Genomic DNA, 19,505 nt, shown 5'->3' with positions numbered 1-19,505 from the left:
TCTATGTTCCCCCCTAACTGTCCTATGAGCACTTCGACCTCGTCTAACATACCCAGTGGCATTAGACAAAGGCTCCACCACGTTACTGTCGCCGCGATTGCGGAGAGGCACACGTTCAGAAGACAGAAGCTAGCGCTATGGATATTAGGCTACCTCCAGCCTCGTTCGCCACACCACTAACACCCTGCTAACTTCCTGATGAACACTCCGAACCCGTGAAACATTATTCCCACCAGTGACATTGGGCAAACGATTCAACGTTTGTGCTTGGTGTAAGCTAAACTATGGAGTAAACTCTCACTTTGTCCAGCTGCATCATTGCAAGGCAGGGACGCATCTGAAGCCTCACTAAACGAATCACCGTCATTTTCTGAAGGCAGATATTCCCCTTCAGAATCAGGGTCCGCGAATAGAAGACCCAACACTTCAATTCAGGTAAACTTTTTTGATGCCATTAGACGATAATCTAATGCAAATACTCGCTGACGTTGACAATAACGCTCTGACAAAGTGGCTCACACGCACACTAGCTCCGGTATTTCACGCACTGATTCAATGCGCTGTAGTTAGAAAGTTTTGTTTAAAGCATGTCGTTTTTTCGACTCGGGGATGACGTATGACTTGTCTACCATCTAGTGGAGTGGAGGTCGAACGAAATATGACACCCTATTTGACTAAATCGGCCGTTTTATTCAGTACCGCATCTTGTCGAGTATACTCGACCGTGGCGCCTAGAGGGTTAACTCCGGTAAGACCAGAGGTGAGGGTTTGTGCAATTATGTAAACAAAACTTTGTGCACGGACATCACCATCACAGAGAGTCTGCTCAGCTAACCTAAAGTATCTCATGGTTAAAGGGACACCAGGCAACGTTTTCGTGTTAATTAATCATCTTCGTAAGTCGGTATATGGTTAAATGACTCATTACAGGGCGAATGAAGACTCTCTCGCCCGCCCCAACTGCCTGTAGGAAGAATATCCCGCTTGCAAGTTCAGTGTATCGTACCCGCCGACCTTCAGTCTCACAGTCTCAGACATCGCGAAAAGCAGGATCATTTTACATCCTGCATCCACAGCACAGAGGCAGGCTAATGAAACGCTAGCGATTGTTGCAAACATGTGTATAATGCCTTGACGGAAGATGCAAGAGCTTCAGACCGAGCAAGGACTCGCACACGTATCGACACGTACAGACGCTAGGGGAAGTTTCGTAGAGAAAAAGCATCAGGCTTGCCTGGTGTCCCTTTAAGTGTGGACATTTCTATCTCCCCTGAGAGTTTACATCTACTGTAACGGCAACCTCTATAACCCTGGATACTAATGCTAAGCTTGCCATGAAAGAACTGCATACTGCTACAGTAACAACAGACTCCCAAGGCAGCTTTCATTGACTGATATATTTGATTTCAGTGACTTCAATCACACATGTTGTTTCAGAATCGTGAAAGCAAATGGTCTATACTTCAATGAGATACATTTTTTTTTTTTTAAATGGTTTGGTCAGGTTACACTGTTGGGGAAAACACTGATTTCACAGGCTGGGATTCAGTGATTACCTCGCTAAAAAGTTCGATTAAGATCTGTCTTCAACTCTGGGGCTTACAGTCAGTTGAGGGCTTGAGAAGCAAATGTGGCCTGATTCCATCCTTTTTCAATGACGTGTGGCAGACAAACCTGGAACCATCTGTTTTTGTTTTTCGATACGATGGATGAACATCAGCATATACATGGATGTGGATACACATACTTCCCCGGATTGTTCCATGATCTGGGATCAGATCCAGTGTGGAATTCTTTCATGCCCTGGATGACGTTAAGAATAATCATCTCAGCAACCTGCAGATGTGTGCCAGTCTGGAAGGCTACACAACAGGATGGCAGCAGCTGTAACACAGTATTGCCATGGGGTGTGCCACCTCCCCCAACCTATTTGTGGCGGCCTTTGTCGTGGCCCTCAGATGGGCCAGGCAGGTAGCTAGCTAGCCAGGCAGGGGGTATTAAGCTACCATCAGGTGAGAGGCTTCGACCGCTGAGGAGCTACATCGATAATGTCACAAGCAACTTGCAGACAGCACCATGTACAGCCAGGCTCCTCATGCTGTTTTCATGGGCAAGAATGGAGATAAAGGACAGGATCAGTGCATGAGAATATCACTTTTGTGGCAGGAGGAGAGCCCATTCCACAACGATGGGATGCTATTATAAACAGGTGCCTCAGCTGGTCAGACATCTGGAGGCTCAACTGGCTCAGATTCCTGATGAGAGTGGTCTATGACACCCTTCCATGCCCCCTAGAATCTTGCCTGGTGGTTTGAAGTGAAGTGAAGACTGCCTGCTGTGTAAGTCTTCAGCACATCTTATCAGGATGCAAGGGGGTGCTGTTCCTGGGATACTTTAGGTAGCATCATAATTAAGTCCTGGCTAGGTCGGCTGAGGTCCTGTAGAGATCTAGAGTGGTAGCACTGAAAGGTCTGCACTGGCAGGAATTGTAACATCTGGAAACATGCTCCAAGCACCTAGACAGAAGGAGAACACCATTCTGTCATCTGGCAAAGACTGGCAGATGTTGGTGGACCTCAGGAAGAAGCAGGTCTTGCCTAGAGAGATTATAACAACAACTCTCCTGGCTCGTCCTGTGGTTCACAGTGGAGGAAAGGGTTCTCTTCATGGAACTTACCATCCCCTGGGTGGAAGGAATGTCAACAGCACACAAGAGGAAACACCACAAGAGTGCACGGAGGCTGGCTGGAAAGCCAGGGTTTACCCGTGGAGGTGTGATGTGGGAAAAGTAACAGTCCAACAGTTCCATAGCAGTGCGGAAAGTATGGAGAGCTCGAAGAAGAGGCGGAGAAGGTGAGCTTCTGTCTGTGGCTCCGGAGGAAGGACAGCAGTTGGAGGTCAACACCCCAGTAAAGGCAACTGCAGGGGGTGACGTCCCCTTACAATATTTTGGCATGTCTAAATGGGACCATGCCAAAAATGCATCCCACCTCCTAATGAGCATTCTGTGCGTATAATTAGTGGCTTGAACTAGTTAGCCCTTAGACCCCGATTGATGCAAAGTGCGTCAAAAAACACACCCTTTCTTCTCTGTTACATTGCTCCGGAACTTTTCATCATTTGAATTACTCACAAATCCGTGATAGCATAGATATGGCAAGCATATCAGATGAAAGAGGAGACACAGGGCTATCCACTGGTACCAAGTATATCCTTCTGGGTTATCAAACAGACAAAGTGACAGCGAAATAATAACTTCATATAGCTCGACTTACCTCACATTTTTGTGTGTTTCTCTATGGCAAAGCATGTTCATAATCCGGTTTTGAGATCCTAGCAAATTCCTGCATGACATTCAATTCAAGGCTCACATTGCATCCCAATTTGTTCGATAAAGAAACACTTTTTTGCCTTTACTTTGTTCATGGCAACTAAAGGTAGTGAAAATGCCCATAAAACATTCTAGGGTTTCAAGGGTTAACTAGTACACATGTACAGTCTCACTAGTTTGTTCTGGATTTAACTGGCTGTTCAGTCAGTGTTTTACCTATTTTTTCTGGTCACCGCTATTTTACTAGGACTCTATAGAGTTTGGGATTGTGTCGTCAAATCACTAAGAATTGTGGGAATTACGGTAACAGTTGCTACTGTACAGATAGACATCCAATGGAGTAGGCATGACGTACGTCAAATGGACCTATTTTTCTGCCACTGACATGTTCAACATGTAATCTCAAATGTTGGCCAATACGGAAAGGATCTCTATGGATAACTATGTCTGTTTTACCCAGTGGATGTAAAGCAACTTACTACTGCCCATACAAACACTGGTATTAAGTTACAGCTTCATAATATCAGTAGACAAACTCATGTTAACTCAATGTTGCACAGCCCACAGAACAGAAGCCAATCTACAGCATTTAATGCTCTTTATTTTATTTAAGTAACACTCCGTTGCCTCTTGTACGTCGTCGTTGTGAAGAAGCTCACATTTGCACATATAATGGTCCATTTGTTTTCTTATCTCCTCTTGACGCTAACTACGTTTCCATTAGTAATCGCTGTATCTTCCTTTAGCGTACCTGTAAAATGGCCGAAGCTACCCTCTTTCAGAACTGAGGAGGACCTCCAATAGCGAGAGAGGTTGACTAGCTAGCTAGAGAACTGGCTAACTAGCTGTTAGTTAGGGAAGAAATATACGACTAGTAATGGATGATTTTACATTCCTTTAAGGGCTAACATCATCTTCCCAAGCATACCTAAATAGCTTACTTTTGTCACAAACAACAATTACTTATGTTTACCAACTTCCTCCCCCCACTCCAGACACACACACGCACACACCACACCCCACCACCACACCAAGTCAACTTTAAATGTTGGCAGGTATGACTATTATGTCTCAATCATATTATTCCTAACCAAAGTGCAGATCAAAAGGATATTTCTTTTCAGCAAAATCTGTAGCATGTTATTGTTTCTCAAGACTACTTACTTTAATATGAACTAGGCCTATGTGACTTGGCATTCCAGGTGCATCATAACATAATAAAACAATATCCATATCAAGTCTATTTTTTACAATTTTCCTGTGCATTTTCATTAGATCTCGCATCAGCAACCAGACAGGATTGCCTTTAAATTGCACAAAGTCCTGGATGTTGGTATGATACAGCCAGCAGCAGTTACTGTTTATCAGTACTACAAGCCTGGTGAGTTATATACACACACACACACACACACACACACACACACACAGAGAAAGAGACCCTTTCATGCTCGCTTTCTTCTTTCAGACAATAGTTGTGTGAAGTTCTACCCGGCCGAGACTGCTGAACTGAAAAGACTGTGTATCGAAGATGTCTGTCAGTGTGCAGAGGGTAGGGGACTCTATCATCTCTTTTTCTTTTATTTTAATATTTTATTGAAGAATGTAGAGGGATATTTGTTGGTGCCTGCATCAATGGCTCACATTTTGTTTGGCAATTTTGCTGATCGGATCATAAACCACCACAAACATAATCAATGGCTTCATAGGATCATGTTGAGATGTCATGGGTCTAATTCAGTTAAACACTAAAGAATGAAGGAAAGCCTTGTGAAATGCTCATGAAATGTTGTGACTTTGGTCTGGCACATAGCTCTCCTTAAAGCTTGCATGAGTGGGGCATAAGCACTCACTTCAGAAACGAACTTGTTTTTCATGAACACTGCTTTGTTGGTGATTTTGTTTTGACTGCATTGGTTCTTTTGTTTGGCAATACAACCAGAGGCGAATAAAGCTTTTTAAAAGTGTGGGGGTTGTGGGATAGGAAAATAAAACAATCTGGCCAAATTATAAATAACTCCCTACAGGAACATTGTAAGTATTTTCTGAGAGGGGTGTGGACTATATTGGTGTCCGGGAGTTTCTCCCCCGAATTTTTTTTTGAAATTCTCATTGCTAAACACACCATTTTAATGCAGTTTGGGAGGGACAGAAGAAGCAGTGCCCCTCATATGTGTGGCTCATGTGGCATGTAGGCCTACATGATCTACCTGCTATCACTTCACTATTTGGCACTACCCTACATGGAGACATATCTCATGTTATAAATCAAGAAATCATTTCAGAAATTATGTTTTGTGCATATGGGTTAGCAGGCTACAATAAATTGCCTAACAGACAGCAGCCTAATTTCGAACTGTAAGCTCGCATTCAAAAACGTTTGAAACATATGCAAAGGGAATATAAATAAATAGTGTTGCATATAGCCAGATTAATTAATGTACATTTAAAGATTATGATTAGCAGTGCTTTTTCCATCTATAGTAACAGGAAGCTACGTTGTTGTTTAAACTATTGTTGTTTCTATAGCCTAGTCCACGTTACCTCTAGTTCAGGGGTGGGCAAACTTTTTGGCTCAAGGGCCACATTGGGTTTTGAAAAATTATTTATTTTTAAATATTAATTGCTTAAAAATAGCCTACTGCTAATTTTATGCTGTTTAACACATGTATAAACTGTGCACTGTCGCTTTAAGACAGTCGCTTTAATTCACGTTTATTTCTCAATGATCGTCTGCCTGCTCCGCTGTGGCTAGTGCTGTACCTATGGCTGTGCCCTCTCACAGTTTTTAAATGGTCTGTTGTGGGAACTACTGTTGCCTTCATGATTTCCTTTTAAAACTTTCTTATAAGAAGGAGATATCAATTATCAACAATCACAAGCCAGCTGGAACCTGCGGCTCACTCCCTCTCGTGAGTGCAGACGTGTTCCCAATTAAATGGATCGCATAATGTTCACGTTAGATCTGCTGCAAAGGAGATAACTAAGAGTTAACTTAGTTTAACATAATGTTATCTCTATTTAACATGATGTTTTGACATTGACATTGTAAACGTTCTCTAAGGAGAGTGAAAAGCAGTTTGCAGTAAAGTCGTCTCTATCGCAGGAAAAAAATAGCGAGCAGCCTGATAACCAAATGAAATGCTCGGCGGGCCGGATGAAAGTGCTTGGCGGGCCGGATGCGGCCCGTGGGCCGCAGTTTGCCCACCCCTGCTCTAGTTTCACTTGCTGCAGGGACGCACACATTGCATGAGCGCTCATACTGTAAGCGTTCTATTTGAGTTCTACATGCTGGAAATCTTAGTTATCAGATGTAGGCTGATGTAGGCTATCAGGCTGACGCTTTTTTAGCCAAAGCGACTAACAACATGGTAAACAGTTTTAGAGCAATTCTCAACAATTTGAAGACAATTTAAAAACATTAGAGTACAGTAAGAATAAGTGCATTAGTGAGTGCTGTTTTTAACAGTTACTTGTCCGTTTAAGACGGCTGGTGAGTTCTAGGATCAGTAAGACTTGTTGTAAGTGTTGCTATGAGAGGAGATGTTCTCTAAAGAGCTGGGTCTTCAGCAGTTTTTTGAAAATGGAGAAGGATGTCCCTGCCCTTGTAGGAACTGGCAGTGTGTTCCACCAACGAGGAACAACAGATGAGAAAAGTTTGGATTGGCTTGAGCGTACCGGTGGTAGAGCTAGACATCGTTCGTCTGAGTTCTGGAGGTAGCGTATGTCTGTATGAGGGCATTCAAGTAGGTGGGAGCAGAACCGGAGACTACTTTGTAGGCAAGCGTTAGAGCCTTGAATTTGATGCGGGCCGCCATAGGTAGCCAGTGTAGCTGGATGAGCAGCGGGGTAACATGTGCCCTTTTGGGTTGGTTGTAGACCAGGCGCGCCACCACGTTCTGGATCATCTGAAGTGGTTTCACTGCACAGGCTGGGATACCTGTCAGGAGGGCATTGCAGTAGTCGAGTCGTGAGATGACTATTGCCTGAACCAGAAGTTGGGTAGCATCTTGAGTCAAGTAAGACCTGATTTTCCGTATATTGTAGAGTGCGAAACGGCATGACCGGGCGACTGAGGCAACATGATCTGAGAAGTTTAGTTGGTTGTCGAGAACAACTCCTAGATTTCTTGCAGTCCTGGTAGGTGAAACAGACAGGGAGTCAAATTTGATGTTGATGTCGTGGTGTATGGTAGGTTTAGCTGGGAGGACCAGCAGTTCAGTCTTTGAGAGGTTCAGCTGGAGGTGGTGTGCCTTCATCCATGTAGCTATGTCTGAGAGGCAATCCGAGATCCGTGCTGAAACCAAGGGGTCATTAGGTGGAAAGGACAGATAGAGCTGTGTGTCGTCTGCATAGCAGTGGTATGAGAAGCCATGCGAACGGATAATCTGTCCCAAGGAGGTGGTGTAGATAGCAAAGAGAAGGGGGCCCAGTACTGAGCCCTGGGGGGCCCCTGTGGTGAGATGGTGAGGTGCAGATAGCTGACCAAGCCATGATACGTTAAACGAGCGTCCTGTGAGGTAGGATTTAAACCAGGAGAGAGCAGAACCGGAGATTCCCATGTTAGCGAGTATAGAGAGAAGGATGCGGTGATTAACCGTGTCAAAGGCAGCCGATAAGTCAAGCAGAATGAGTACTGATGACCGAGCGGTCGCCCTGGCTTCTTTTAAGGCTTTGGTACAGACAGCAGAGCCGTTTCGGTAGAGTGGCCGCTTTTGAACCCAGACTGATTTGGATCCAGAAGGTTGTTCTGTGAAAGGAAGTCAGAGACCTGTTTGGAGACTCCTCGTTCAATGCCTTTGCATAGGAAAGGCAGGAGTGAGACAGGGCGGTAGTTCTCGACTTGAGCAGGGTTGAGAGAAGCTTTCTTAAGTAACGGTGTTACCCAAGCCATTTTGAACGCTGTTGGAAATGTGCCGGAGGTTAGCGAGGCATTGATCACATGTGTGATAGCTGGAGCGATGGCCGGGCTGATGGACTGAAGTAGGCTCGTAGGTATAGGGTCCAGCGAGCATGTGGTAGGACGGCTGCATGTCAGGAGTCTAGATACTTCACTCTCGGAGAGAGGCGTGAATGCTGAAAAAGATGTTCCAGCAGTCCCTAGAGGTTGTAGGAGTGCGGTATCTGAGTCAGATGCGTTGAGTGGGCATGTAGAGAATTGACTGCTGATTGCCGCCACTTTGTTGAGCTGAGGGTTGAGTAGCGATTTGAAGGTTGAGAAAAGTTTTCGAGTGTCTGTAGCGCTGTTGATTTTGTCATTGTAGAAAGCAGTCTTAGCAGCAGTGATGCTGGCTGAGAAGGAGGTCAGGAGTGTCTGGTAGTTTTTGAGGTCGTCAGTTAGTTTGGATTTGTGCCATTTCCTCTCCGCGGCTCTGAGTTTGGTGCGCTGAGGAGGAGGAGGAGAAGGTGTTGAGTGGAGGTAGACCGGAGGCAACCACAAAGGAGAAGTGCGTTGGAGACAGGTTCCGGATGTTGCGGCGGAACGTGACCATCGGCTGAGGAGCCGGAGGCTGTTCTGTCAGGCTGACGTTGAACTGGATGAAGAAGTGGTCAGAAAGATGGAGAGGCGTCACCATGAGGGTGTCTGTGCTGCAGTTCCGAGTGAAGATCAAGTCAAGCTCTTTGCCAGCTTTGTGAGTCGGTGGGCTTTGAACCAGTTTGAGGTCAAAGGAGTGGATCAGGGCCAAAAAGTCCGCTGAGCCTGGGGCATCTAAGTGGATGTTCATATCACCGAGAACAAGAAGCGGACAGTCATGCTCAGGGATGGAGGACAGCAGAGTGTCAAGTTCGTCCATAAAGTCACCTAGTTGGCCTGGAGGGCGGTAGATGACCAGCACGTAGAGTTTTGCTGGGGCGATCACTGTGATGGCATGGAATTCGAATGAGACATATTTGTTTGAAGGCAGTAGCGGGTTGAATTTCCATTTGTTGGAGATCAGCAGGCCCGTCCCGCCTCCTCGTCCAGATAGGCGAGGGGTGTGGGATAGTGTAAGGTTAGTGGAGAGTGCAGCCGGGGTGGCAGTGTTCTCTGGTTTGATCCAAGTCTCAGTGAGAGCAAGGAGTTCCAATGAAAGGTGGTTGGCATAGCCAACTATGAAGTCCGTTTTGTTGACTGAGAATTGACAGTTCCACAAGCCCATGGAGAAGGAGGTTTCTGTCGGTGAGGACCGTTTAAGTTCCTGGAGGTTAAGGCGATTTCTGCCCCTTTTGGCATGATGCCGTTTTCTGCGATGGCCGGTGATAACAGATATGGTGGAATGGCACATTTTTGCCTTTGTCGGCAACTTGCTCGTCTTGACCGCGTCCGTCTTACACGAGGACGGCTGAAACGAGGGCTGACGCTTCAGCAACAGCCTCTATTGTTATGCTGACAGGAATTGCAGCGTAGACCGCCCTCTGACGTTCGCACAGCTTAGATTGTTCAAAAGGGTGTTAATTACTGTCAACTGAAAGTCCGCTCGCTCACACCGACAGAAACTCGCTGTTTCAAGTAGCCTCCTCCCTCAGCTGTTCCCAAACGCCCAGAGTCCAGTTCTAAACAATTGGAGAGGATTGGCCAGTAGTAGCCTATGTGTTCTTGCTTTCTCTCTCCCAACTCACTGCAGCTGTTGTCTGTATTTAAGACAAAGATCTCCAGTAGATGTAGCACTACGACACACATTGACTGTGAAATGCCGCCGATGTTTGATCAGATCAAATAAGACGTTCTAAATGGATCACGATGTAATTAGCCTACAGTAAGCTGTTCAGATCTGTTCCAAGCGTCTTGGAGACGTGTGCTGACTGTGCTATGTCTATTCATGCGTTTCATCAGGTCCCTTTCCCCAGGTGTATTAATCAAGCACCATCCAGTCTGCATTGTGAATTAAGGTGCTTGATTTTATACACCTGTGGAAAGGGACCTGATGAAACCCATGAATATAGTTGATGACACCAAATTAAAAAAGTATTTCTGATTGGGGAAACGTTTAGCCTAGTTTATTTATTTTTTTCAGTCCGCGGTTCCAATATTCAATCTTGCTGCAAATGATCAGACGTGTGAAGCACCGGGCATAACTCAATTTTGCGGCTACGTGGACCAGTAGGTTAATTGTTGAGGAGGCCCATAGTTTGAGAAAAGCTGCAGATCATAGACAGAGAAAGCATAATGCTCCGAGAACAGTAGCCGAAAGTCTTTCTGCAGAAACAACAAGTGCCTTGGTGCGCGCACCCCCGCTTTCACTTTGACTCCCTGCATTTCTACATTGTGACAAAAACTGCCAGTCAGACAGTGCATTTTGGTTTACTAAATTAGCATAATTCTACCTGAAATCTGCTCACTGCAGATGTTATAGGCTAATGCAGACCCAAGCAGCTGCACAGCCTTGAAAGACGCACACTTTGAATTTGATCAGAGCGGCGCTGGTTCTTCACTGGCTAATTTGATGTGATTGGATGACCGTTCAATCAAATCAACAGACCTATTTGTGTCTCTCTGTGGTTCCAACTCTTACGGGAGTGTTTCTTTCTATATTTTACTTTCATTTTAATTTAATCTGACAAAAAGTGTGGGGGATAGAATCGTGTTCCAGCAAAAGTGTGTACGTTATAACACCCACATCCCCCAAGCTTGCTACGCGCCTGAATACAACTATGACTACAATTTTAGTTAAAGTTACCTAGCAAACATCAATCGCAAGAATGTGTACAGTTTACTTACAGCAATGGTAGGCCTACATACATTATGTCATGACTGCCGATGCTGTGTATCGTCAGTTTATAAAGTTTAGGCAAAGTAGGAAGTAACGCCAGGAATCCCTGATCAATGTGATTGGTTAGGCTGGACCAATGGTTTCGTCAAAGTCTACGCCCATCACCATGCTAGTGTTGGAAACGTTTCCCAATCATGAGTGTCCAGATTCTATTCATGAATCAGGACACAAAGTAAATCAATCTGGTTTTAACCAAGCTAAACAATAGTATTTTACCATAATTTCCCAACTATTTTCTCATAGGAATGTGCTGCAAACAGAAGAAGACATTCGAGGAATTAAAGGACCGTGCAAAGAGAGCCTGTGGAACAGAAATTGATTACAGTAATTTTCTCTCTCTCTCTCTGTCTCTCTCTTTTTGTGTGTGTGTGTGTGTGTATGTTTGCTTCTAGTATTTAGTCACTTTCTTTGTTCTTTCTGTCTATAACTAATTCCAGGATTTGTTTTCCGAGTATGACAATTTCAATCAATCTTTTTTTTTAGTTTTCAAGGGCACTGTTCAAGAAATACAACCTTCCTCCGCAACAGACGTTTTCAATATCAAGGTGGATAGCATGCTCAAATCTGGTATGTATACTGCAGGAACAACAACTTGCTTTTCATACACTTCAGAGTGAAGGGGGAACCACTACCAATGTGTAGCACGGTAGCCATTATGCACCAGAACACTCACCGCACACCATCTTCGTGGTTCAAGGTTTAGAATACAGAAAATGCAATATGCATCCAAAAAACAAAACAAAGCGAAAAAGATCTCATAACTCAGTAGATTCAATATTTATTGTAAATCTAATAAATATAAGATATTAACAATGGACATAAACTATCAATGAGTTTTTCATAATTGCTAAAACACCTTAAAACTAAAACAACCTCCACCCTTTTCACAAAAATGTAAAAACAAACCCCCATAGTAAAATTTGAATCCACTGAGTTATGAAATCTTTTTTGTTTTGATTTGTTTTTTAGATGCAAAATGCATTTTCTTTATTATAAACAATGACACTTTCTCCTGGAGCTATACGATATGATATATGATGCTGTCCTGGACACTGTGTTTTCCTTTTGAAGGGCTGGTTTAGGATTTTGGACATAGGACCTCATTTCCAAGTTAGCAAGTGTGACATTTATCAGTGGAGACTGTTTTCAACAAGTTTCATCCAGTCCTTTCAGATAAAGAGTTCGCAGGTGCTAGGTTAGCGCAAGTCTACGGTATGTGCTAGCCTGCCACTAAAAACAGTCTTACCCACTCCACAGTACACCTGAGGTAAATAAGTTATAACGCCAGACTATCGATGTAAATGTCTGTGTTGAAAGAATAATGTTGGAAATAAAACTATCCTTGCATCTCAATGATCGCATTACATTTCGAGGGACTACCAACTACAGGGATCATTATATAACGTATAATTATTGCAATGCGATGCAAGGGTAGTTTTATTAATAAAACTATTCTATCAACACAGACATTTACAATTGTACATAGATAGTCTGGCATTATAATTTATTTGCCTCGGGTGTACTGTGGAGTGGGTAAGACTGTTTTTAGTGGCAGGCTAGCACATACCGTTGACTTCCGCTAGCCTGGCACCAGCGAACTCTGCAACCAGAAGGACTGTTGAAAACGGTCTCCACTGATAAATATCACACTTGTTAACTTGGAAATGAGGTTCTACGTCCAAAATCCTGAACTGATGATAACATAACTGACACAAGTGAGCGTCTTTTATACAGAGAGAAATACAGAGAGCGAAAAATAACACTGGTCATTTCCTATGTCATCAGGCACAGATGGCGGCATGATCAATGGGACTGAACGTCTTTTCATTGCCCATACAACCTGCAGGGACAAAATGGACCTGCAGGTCACCAAAAGCTACCTGATTATGGGAGCGAAGCAGGATGTTCACAAAGTTAAGGACGGGTAAGTAGGTTGGAACTGAGAGATTCCAACGCAACAGAACCAGAACTGTAGTATCGTTTACTTATAATTCTTTCCACTTTCTTTTTTGTCAATAAATCCATGAATTGGAAGGTATACCATCTGATTTATATCCCTGTGTGTGTGTGTGTGTGTGTGTGTGTGTGTGTGTGTGTGTGTGTATGTTTTCATAGGTATCAGTTTGTGTTTGGTGATAAAACCTGGATAGAGTACTGGCCAACAGAGACAGAAGGCCAAGAGCCAGAGTTTAGTGAACAGTTTCAGCAACTCCAAGTTCTTGCCTTTGAACTCATGAACTTTGGCTGTAGTTTTTGATGTCAAAATGTCCATGAGTTGGCTTAACCAATGAAGCTCTGTCACCAATGTTTTTCATTTTGCTGATGCATAATATTATGTCTTGTGAATAAATGTGAAAGAGTTGTCCTACCATATCACAAATGATCTCAATAAAGAAAGATCGTTGCCAATTATCTCAATAAAACCTGTTGGATTGAGATTAGGTTTTTCTTTATGATTTACAGTAAGTATGGATAATACAGTTAACAGCATAACTCTCAAAAAGAATTTCAAGTTTTTGCCTGAAATTGTACTGTGCCTATTTACAAGGGCATTGTTCCCACCTCTTCTGGGGCCTACCATGTTGGACCTCTATAGAAAGCTGAGAACCTCTAGTTTTCGTAGGAAACAGTCAAAATAAATGTGTGATGTACTCACTAAGAGTTACAGAGGCTAGAATATAGTTTTTTCTTTCTGCCGGATTACAAGCATCTCTGAACTGACCACATTTCAGCCCTCTAGGTCTCTTGATATCCCTTAGAAACACAACTGAGCCCTAGCACCAGGTCTTGTGAAGTTGTGTGCAAAAGTAGATCAATATAGAATGAAAATATGAGTGCTTTAGACTATTATTTGCCAAGGTATGCCCATGTGTTTGTAAAATGCCTATGGATACTCCCCATAGGACTTTTTGTTATCCAAAATGCATACTGACAATCAAATGATTGCTGCACATGAACCCCTTTGTGTAGAAGCATAATCCTGGTCTCAAATGAAAGGTAACACTTTGAGGTTTCATGCTTGTATTTGGATTATACTTCAGGGGTTCTGATATGGAATGACTACACTAAATAAGTAATGATTACAAAACTGTCTATTTTTGCATTTACTTTGTTGGTTCAATGAGTGTGTATAAGATAGACTATACATCTGTACAACTAATATTGGATAACACAACATGACGATTCAATTTCTATGGATTCTTGTGAATATTTCAGTACCCAATATGTTGCATCTACTTATTGTGCTGCAGCTACACTGCAGCCAGAAGTCAGGGTAGCACCAAAAGCGGAAGGGGGGGAGGGGGGCATTTTGGATCAAATTTAATTGAGACATAATAAGATTAATCTGAGAATATAAAGCACTATACAGATTGTACATGAAAAAAGTTGTCATTTTTGGATTCCCAAGAGTCAAAGCTTTGAAATGGTGTATAACATTACTATGCTACATAGCAATATGGTGCATACAATTGATTTAGAATGTTGGGGGGAGGTGGGGGAGGGGGGTAACCGTCCCGCCGGCGGGACACTGTCTTTTATTCTGTTTCATCTTTTTTATACATGTATACATTTTATACATTTTTATACATTTATCCAACACACTACATGCAGGTAGATGCTATGGTCTACGTCAGGGGTCACCAACCTGTCGATCACGATCGACCTGTAGATCTTTTTCGGACCCCGAGATCAACAGGAAAAATTAAAACGCAGTCATCAAATTTCTGCATGTTCGCCCCAAGTGTGATATTTTTGACCTGATACATTTGCCTAAATAAAAGGCCTTAAATTGGTATTTAGTATTTAGGCTTTGGTTCTCTTTTGACTCTTCAAGGTAGATCTTGCCTTTGTTCAGGGCCGAGATCAGGGATCTTGGGCTCAAAAAGGTTAGTGACCACTCGTCTACATCATTGTAACAAGGAAGCAGCCCAGATAGAGAGAGCCCCAACTGCAGCCCAGATAGAGAGAGCCCCAACTGCAGCCCAGATAGAGAGAGCTCCGATTGCAGCCTAGATAGAGAGAGCTCCGATTGCAGCCCAGATAGAGAGAGCCCCAACTGCAGCCCAGATAGAGAGAGCTCCGATTGCAGCCCAGATAGAGAGAGCCCCCAGATAGAGAGAGCCCCAACTGCAGCCCAGATAGAGAGAGCCCCAACTGCAGCCTAGATAGAGAGAGCTCCGATTGCAGCCCAGATAGAGAGAGCCCCAACTGCAGCCTAGATAGAGAGACTTTAACATTTTTAAAATTGTTGGCAGAGCTTCAATTCTGCTTCAAAGGTGAAACACTCCAGGGTAGTTTAACCATTTGTTTCCCACTTCGAGTTTTTTTTTTTTTTTTTCAACAAGTGAAGTTACCCAGCATCGCTTAGACCACCTTTAAATTAGGACTTCTGTATGAAATGGACAGATTTAGACTTACAAATATGACATAACCATTAACAGATTTAAAGTATCTTGCTGTAAAAAAATATGGCAATTACAAAGCATGATTAAGACACATAGTGGAGATTTGTGTTATTTGACTAAGGGGCCCCATTCAAATATCAGGGGTGAATAACATAACCATTAGTATAATTGAGGCACCCTATTAACCTTTAAAGGTGTACTGTCACACCGGTGTGACAGGAATGTTCGTAAACGAACGTTCTAAAGAATATCTGGGTTCATTGAATTCAACATAGAAACCTTGAAGTGTTGCAGAATGGATTCTTATGTTAGAATGTTCAAAAACCCACACCTTAAGACATCACATAACATAACCCGCGTCATTTGACTGAGAGGCCTTATTCAGATCGAGGGTGGAGATAGTAGTGACTTTCCGCAAAGTATGTGCGTGTGTGTGTGAGTTTACGTATGTATCAGGGATGGAAAAAAATGGAAAAAATATTTTTCTGTATCTTTAGTGGTAAAAATATTATTTACCACTAAAGATACAGTATGAACATTTGATAAAAAGTCATGACCAAAATGATCACATTTATAGATAGGGTAAGGCTATTTGCACCCCTGGTACAATTAGCAGTGTATGCTATTCGTACCCTAGTGCAATTAGAAGTGAATTCTATTCGTACCCCCGTCTGGTACAAATATCAATGTAAGCTATTCGAACCCGGTGCACACAGCAATGTGTTCTATTAATACCCCGTCTGGTACAAATATCAGTGTAGGCTATTTACACCCCTGTGCATTTACTCTGGCATATTGATTACACAATGTAATAAAAAAAATAAAAAACGAGCAACATGTTTTTGTTGTTATGTCACAGGGTGTGAATAGCTCAGCTGTGTAATAGACACTCTGAATAAGGTAGATAGATAGATAGATAGATAGATAGATACTTTATTGATCCCCAGGGGAAATTTAAGTTAGGTTAGGTATGCTGTTTACATCAATGTATAGTTAGAAGTGGATGCTATTCGTACCCTGGTGTATTTAGTAATGTATGCTATTTACACCCTGGTGCATGAACTAGCTAATTGTTGCAATCATAACTTCCGTTTGAGAACCAATTTCTTGTTCAAATTGCGCGCCTTCTCTCCAGAGACGTTGGTACACGTGCGCACTCTCTCTGCCAAAATGTATCATGCGGGAATCAAACCCCTGTTTCCCACATACTAAACCGTGTCTGTGACCACTGCACTGCATCTGCTTTCACATCTTGATGGGTGTTTACAGGTAAACTTATAGTTTATAGGCCTAAGCGTCATATTCACAAAATTTCTGTTAACTAACCAACTGACGGTTGTATGTGTTCATTGAACGAAGATTATGAAAATAAAACACAACTTTTCAATCTAAAACTTAATTTGAACATATATTAGTGCCGAAACCTTTCAGAATTCTTCACTTTCTGCTGACGAAAAAACAAATGTCCGCCATGTTTTTTGAGCAACGTCTTTTTGTTGTTATGTCACAGGGTGTGAATAGCTCAGCTGTGTGGCCAATTCTATTCATACCAGGGGTGTAAATAGACACTCCGTTATTGATATTATTGCAATATGATTAAAATATGCTGATTTTTTTTTTCTAAACCTACCATCAATGTTCGACAGAACTCATAATTGGCCTGTCCTTCATGCCCTGTAGCAACAAAACTAAAGGTCAACAGAACATCGCTAGTGTCATAAAAGTGGTGTGGCTCCTTCAAGACATAATCCATTAGTCGATATTAATCCATACTTATACTTATACTATTAGTGTGAGTTCTGGAGCTATCCAACTTTATCTAACCTACATCATCTCATTTTAATTTACCTATAATGAAATAATATATAGCAATTTATTTAGCATGCATTAAGTGTGTAGGAGTCCAGTCTGAATGAATGCTATAGTCTACCCACTATTTAAATCAGAGCCTGTATAGTCTATATCTGCGTCAGTGTCTTTTTACATGCTCTTCTTGTAGGACTTTGCAGCAAAAAGAGGAAGACTTTTGCGGAATTATAGCAACGTGACATAAGAGCATGTCAAGTTCATGTTGACATAGCGACACCAGACATGTATCGCACCAGAGTGGACAACATGCTCAAAAAGGGTGTGTATATTGCAACAGATAAAGTCATGGTCGTCACTGGACAAGATGTTAAATTCTATGACCTAGTGAGTTAGGGAGCCTCACATCTCTCAGCCCTCATGCATATATGAAGGGTTCAGATGCAAAAGCCTCTAAATGCCACCTATGTCAAAAATGAGATAAAGATGGTGAGGGGATGCTCTCCACACATAGTATATGCTAATCAAATAATTTAACTTCTAAACCCACTAAATACCACTCTCTTCCTGGTCTGAAATATCGATTTATAGGCAAAAACCTATAGGAGCCTGAATTTAAATGCTCATTTAAAAGAAAAGTGGTCAGACGGATTTAGAGGGTTTTGCATCTGAACTCTTCATATGCTTATTTAACCTGCATACTTCTTTAACCTGTATATATACTTATTTACCTGCATATATACTTATTTAACCTGCATATATATATTTTTTAGCCTGCAAATATAATTCTTTAATCTGGACAGGCACAATATTGATCCCACTCATAAGAAGTTCTAGGTTATTAGAAGAAAACAAACACAGAGAGAGGTCAGGACAACATATAATGAAATTGAATACAATGTCTTTATTGTCATTGCAACATTTTTTGTACAATTTGCTGTGCAGCCCCTTAACATGCATATAGCGAGTTGAGTCTTAGAAACATCATTGTACTTTTAGTTAACATCATTGTACTTTTAGTTATTGCACGCTGTAGACATAGAAAATAATATTGTGAACGTTTTCGTTTCCACACATTTAACAATATTGCATGATGAGTATTTTGATGATGTTGGGGTGGGGAAGTTGAAAGGAGTTCCAAAATTATTATTTTTTGGAAGGTCATTTATTCATACTGGTGAGGCAGACTCATAAATTACATTTACATTTTAACTTGCATTATCATGAGTACATTCAATGGCAATTGAACCATGATCTTGGCATTGTTCTCGCTCACATGTTGAGTCGAGCCACAGAATGACTGAGAGAGAAATACAGAGAGTGAAAAATAACACTGGTCATTTCCTATGTCATCAGGCACAGATGGCCGCATGATCAAGGTGAGTGAGCGTCGTTTCGTTGCCCATACAACCTGCAGGGAGCAAATGGACCTGCAAGTGACCAAAAGCTACCTGATTATGGGAGCAAAGCAGGACGTTCACAGAGTTAAGGACGGGTAAGTTGGTCGGAACTCGGAACCAAGAAATTCCAGAACAGCAGAATAAATATCCTCTAACATTTAAAAATCTAATCTGTGTGTGTGTGTGTGGCCTGCCTGCATGTGTGTGTGTGTGTGTATGTGTGTGTGTTTTGACAGCTATCAGTTTGTGTTGGGAGAACAAACCTGGATAGAATACTGGCCCACAGACACAGAAGGCCAAGAATCAAAGTTTGGTGAGAGATATCAAGGAATCGAAGACCTCTCCTATAAACTGGAATATGTTGGCTGTAGCCATTGAATTCAAATATCCACAAATTGTTTTAAAGCCATTGCTATCAATGTTTTTTGCTGCAGTATCTTTTATTTCACCTATACAATAGTGAGTGGGCAGCCATGGCCTACTGGTTAGCGTTTCAGACTTGTAACCGGAGGGTTGCCGGTTCGAACCCCGACCAGTAGGCACGGCTGAAGTGCCCTTGAGCAAGGCACCAAACCGCCGCTGTGGTTGCAGGCAGCTCACTGCGCCTGGATTAGTGTGTGCTTCACCTCACTGTGTGTTCACTGTGTGCCGAGTGTGTTTCACTAATTCACGGATTGGGATAAATGCAGAGACCAAATTTCCCTCACGGGATCAAAAGAGTATATATACTTTATATATACTTTTATACAATACAAAACTTGTGGGGGAGCTGTTGTGCAAGTGACGGCACCGTTTTCAGATTGGTAAACAAATA

General features: G+C 42.4%; 1 protein-coding gene across 3 annotated transcripts in view; it reads left to right on the top strand.

Annotated features, from left to right (window-relative positions):
- LOC121719387 (complement C3-like) overlaps positions 1–19,084 on the top strand; it is a 130,287-nt gene extending 111,203 nt beyond the window's left edge. For 2 of the 3 annotated variants that reach the window (XM_042104931.1, XM_042104930.1), the window contains 6 exons: positions 4,607–4,712; positions 4,797–4,880; positions 11,323–11,403; positions 11,563–11,646; positions 12,865–13,003; positions 13,195–13,517. In XM_042104931.1, coding sequence (XP_041960865.1) covers positions 4,607–4,712; positions 4,797–4,880; positions 11,323–11,403; positions 11,563–11,646; positions 12,865–13,003; positions 13,195–13,336 — 636 coding nt within the window. In that variant the 3' untranslated portion in view covers positions 13,337–13,517. Of the gene's footprint in view, positions 1–4,606; positions 4,713–4,796; positions 4,881–11,322; positions 11,404–11,562; positions 11,647–12,864; positions 13,004–13,194; positions 13,518–18,647; positions 18,787–18,927 lie in introns of those variants that run through there. The other variant, XM_042104932.1, reaches the window with a different exon arrangement.
- Positions 19,085–19,505: the final 421 nt, after the last annotated feature.

Source organism: Alosa sapidissima, chromosome 9, assembly GCF_018492685.1.
Source record: "Alosa sapidissima isolate fAloSap1 chromosome 9, fAloSap1.pri, whole genome shotgun sequence".
Lineage (NCBI taxonomy): Eukaryota > Metazoa > Chordata > Actinopteri > Clupeiformes > Clupeidae > Alosa > Alosa sapidissima.
This window is presented reverse-complemented; position numbering and strand designations above follow the sequence as displayed.